Below are 4301 nucleotides of genomic sequence, written 5' to 3'. Positions count from 1 at the left end.
AGACTTTTACTACGTTAAAATTGATTTGAGCAACGAAGCTTATGCATCACCATAATTCCATTTCTCAATCATTAGTACACCTAATATATATATATATATATATATATATATATATAGACATGCATGTGGCTAGAAGTGGAATGTGGAGGAAATGCACATATTAAGATACCCATTTATTAATGATGATAGAGATCGCAACGGGACGGAGAGGGGGCAAGAGAGGGTTAGTTGTCGATCCCGTCTCCACTCGGAAATCTATCAATGTCTAATATTCGCCACTATCTCCGCCTCGAGTTATTTCGAGGATTCAAAAAAATACCCGAATCCAAAAATTAGTCCCCAAATGCAGTGTTCATATTCGAGTAGAAAAAATTGTCATCCTTAATTAATGATTGAACATTTTCATTTTATTATACTATATATTTACTTTAAAAAAATGGTGAGACATACATAAGATGGGAGTTGTATAAAATAGCTATTTCCACACCTCCCTAGAAACCAGCAAAATCTCGTTCTGACAAAGAATGTCGATCACGGCTCACAGAACAATGGTCAATGTTTCCCATGTGAAGCAGAGGAAAAAATGAAGAATAAAGTGTGAAAACTATTATCAATTTAATGTCGGAATTAAATGTACATTCATGAAAAGTAGCAAACAGTTGTGTGTCTAAATCATGTTATTTATGAAAGTTTAAGGCATGTAAGAATTGAAGTGATTGTGAAAGAGAGATAAGCAGTAATATTTAGATTCACGAAATTTTTATCACAATAAAAATAATATTCTTAACATCAAATAATAATAATTTTTCATGAATAACCCAAATAAAAGATTTGTCTCACAAAATACGACCCGTAAGACCGTCTCACACAAATTTTTGCTTAATTGTAAACTAAAGATAAGACATACTTTTTATTTATATATATCTTTGACAAACAAATAATATTATTAATTACAATTCTTCCAGCCATTTTTCATTTCTCTCCTCTTTTTTACTCATGGAAACATATCAAGACTTGTATTTTTCGTTTATATATTCTCGGATTGTCACGCACATTTCTATAAATAAGCTCATTTCAATGAACAGAGCACACCCTCATGTAGAATATTTACTGCTTCTTTGATCCTTTCCTAGTGATCGGGAGGACGGGGAAACCAGCCGTGTGTGATCCAACGAGTCGACGGTTTCCATCGAGACGCCATCCAAGAATATCATGTATAATTCGCCTATGATTGCTTCTTGTGCTGCTGAAACTTGTTTAATTTAACTAAAAGCTCTGTATATAGGATCTCGTTCCATGCATCCGGCACCCCGGGGAGGCACCAATGGCTGCAATCTTGGAAACTTAAAGGCGATCTCCTCTCTTCTTCCGAGAGATGTAGTTTCCGGTATATTGATGGATGGCCATCCTTCCGATAATCTGTCATTCTGGTGACGTTCATATATGTTACATGGGTCTTCATTCCTTTAAAAACCTTCTCCAAAACAGTCATCTTCGGTGGATAAGGAGTTAGATATGTTTCGTTCTTTATTGGCTCGGTTTCGTGGTCGCATTGCCCCCCTGAATTCCATTGCCCACCACTACAAGCAAAATGCAATAATTCATTGAAGAATCTATGGATGTACAACCTTCTATATTGAAGAAATCAATAACTAGAAACTAGATAATAGCATTCTTATTCCACGGTTTGATCTTATCGTAATGCTTGAACTCCTATCGTGCAAGTGAGCATTTTGGTCAAATTACTACCTGAAATGAGATGCTGAATAGCCCCTGAAGAACACGAGAGATTTCATGGGACTCACATTGGCATCCACCCATCTTCCCCACGTCGTTAAGGCCTTTCGAAATGCTTCGTTCACGTCTAGATCACTGTAAACATGGCTCCCTTCTTGGTAATAGTCCTTCCTGATTTATATGAATGATAATTTAGCGCATTGTAATGACAGTCATGCAACAAGAGACAGAATTAATTTTTTTACCCTTTGGAAGTTTTCTCATGAGTCCACCAGTGTCCAGTGTTGAACACAATTACGTCTGCATTTTTATATTTATCAGCTGAACTCTCAATCATATCAAGCCTAAGTGTTTCCTTCTTAGTTCCATTTTTAGACGAGACTTCCCACTCTTGAACCAAGAAAGGAGATACAAAAAACTCCACCCTGCATTTGTAGTCCTATAAAAATCACACAAAGTAAGAAAACTGTCAAAACAAAGATAAAGATCGTATTTCTTGAAGACGGAAAGGAAACGCACACAAACACGCATACACATACACATACACATACACACTAGTTTAGCGATTTACTTCAAATATGAAGGCATAAGAAGCTTCTGCCCGGAAATGGTGCTGGCCGGATTCTTCATAAACTTTTTTCTGATCTTTTACAGAGTTCTTGAGGATGCAGATAAGAGATTCCCACATGTTCCTGTTGAGGGAATCGCCAACAAAAACTAGCCTTTTTCCTCTCAACAACTCCAGCATATGGCTGCCGTTCAACCTGAATAACATTCAAAAGATCAACAACGTATGTCAATTAGAACATTACAAAAAAGTGTGAGATCAAATAATTCATCTGTCATAATCAATCCCACATGAACAGACAATTGAACTCATCAACCTGAGAACCCGAACTTTCTTTGAGACAGTAGACTGTTCCGGGATTGCGTTATCGTGGGGTAATTATCTAGAAGTGTAAATAAAACAAATTTAAACCAAACCAATTCGAGAAATTATCAAACTGATGTAGCAGTTAGAATGTCACTCTCAGTGAATGATCTACGCGTAAAATTCATTCTTCAGAGACCCAAATTTTTTAACTTGGAGACAAATAAAGAAACACATTAATCACAAGAATCTGAGTATTTGAATAAAGGAAGACTAGATTTTGACACACACCTTGGAAGAGCGCAACCTTTTGGCTTCCACTTAAGTTTGTGGTAGCTATTGTCAGGTCTACCGTTGAGAAAACAGTTAAATTGCTCATCAATCAGAGAACAAGAACCGGGCTTGTACAGCGGGTAAGAGTCATCTCTCGCCCAATTCCCATCAAACAGATCACAATTCATCAGAGAATTTATGAGGTCATATTTCCCTTGTTTCCCATTTGAAGTATTAGCACTAGTATTCTGCTTCTTCATCAAAGAAGAAGTGAGATTCTGAATCAAACCCTTATCTGAGGTTCCTTTTCCTGATATCAAAGTATAATTTTTCACCGAATTCGGTGGCTGAATAACAGTTCTGTTCGCAGCACTGCTCTGATTTGCCTTCAAAACTTCAACTTTGTCTGCAGACGTTTCCCCCCGAGTCTGAGTTTGCTCCACGGCTTTATTTTTATCACTCAAATGGTAACCTGAAGACCCTTCACTCGATTTTATTGGGGTTGCATCGTTTTGCTTCGTCTCACCGACAGAAGAATTCTGAGACAAACTCGTAGCATTATTAGACTTCAAGTCATCAACTTTATGAGTTTCCACTTCGTTTCGAGTCTGGTTTTTTGCGACAGGAGTCTCTTTATCCAAACCCGGTACCAAAGATGACAAGTTTTGAGATCCAGCACTGTCGGTACGCGAAAAATTATGGGATTGCGAGGGAGACGACGAGTTTGGGAAGAAATAAGAGAAAACTGAAGACACGCGAGATCTATACGACTCATCCGAGAAAACCGAAAACGAAGTGGAAGAACTCGAACTAGCCTCGCCGCCGCCTCTAGTACTTACGGCATATATGTTGGTGAACCATGGAGAAGAAGAATTTGAAGAAGGGCTAAAGGCAATAAAAATGGTGAAGGCAATGAAAACAAAAACAAACCCATAGGCAATCGCAAAGGTTCGCTTCGTTCTGAATATTGAAAAGTGGATTTTGAAGTCGGAGAACAGATTCCCACCATTAATCGGCGCATATTTCTTTATGTCCGCCATGTGAGCAGCGAATGTCTTGCAGCAGCAACAACAGCGAAATCCTTGAGAATATATGAGAATTTTCTTGGAGAAATGGAGAGAGAAAAAGAGAGAGATTTTGTTGTATGGTGATTGGAGTGTTACGGTACATATTCTGAAAAACGAGATATATAATATTAAATCAAATCGAAACGTTAACATACTAAATTAAAGAAGAAGAAAGCGAAACCCTTCCTATCATCTCAGACATAAAAGCAGCATCTGTTATAAGAGTCGGTTGATTTATAAAAAAAAAAAACTGATTCGAAGAAAATTCTCGGAATAATAATTTACAATCTTCTGTCATTAAGATTAGACTAGAAAAGATTAGCTTCAAAAAAGATTAGACTAGAAAATTTTAG

General features: G+C 37.2%; 1 protein-coding gene across 1 annotated transcript; it reads right to left on the bottom strand.

The window, feature by feature from the left end:
- Positions 1-742: 742 nt before the first annotated feature.
- On the bottom strand, positions 743-4071 carry LOC140827112 (protein trichome birefringence-like). Its single transcript, XM_073189720.1, has 5 exons — positions 2900-4071; positions 2309-2501; positions 1983-2176; positions 1750-1908; positions 743-1580 (listed from the first exon to the last, which is right to left on the bottom strand). Exons 1-5 carry the CDS (start codon positions 3919-3921, stop codon positions 1226-1228), a joined length of 1923 nt encoding a protein of 640 aa, XP_073045821.1. The 5' UTR covers positions 3922-4071; the 3' UTR covers positions 743-1225.
- Between the last annotated feature and the right edge of the window lie 230 nt (positions 4072-4301).

This window comes from Primulina eburnea, chromosome 3, assembly GCF_022965805.1.
Source record: "Primulina eburnea isolate SZY01 chromosome 3, ASM2296580v1, whole genome shotgun sequence".
Taxonomy (NCBI): domain Eukaryota; kingdom Viridiplantae; phylum Streptophyta; class Magnoliopsida; order Lamiales; family Gesneriaceae; genus Primulina; species Primulina eburnea.
The sequence above is the reverse complement of the archived record's forward strand: the minus strand, read 5'-3'. Positions and strand labels throughout refer to the sequence as shown.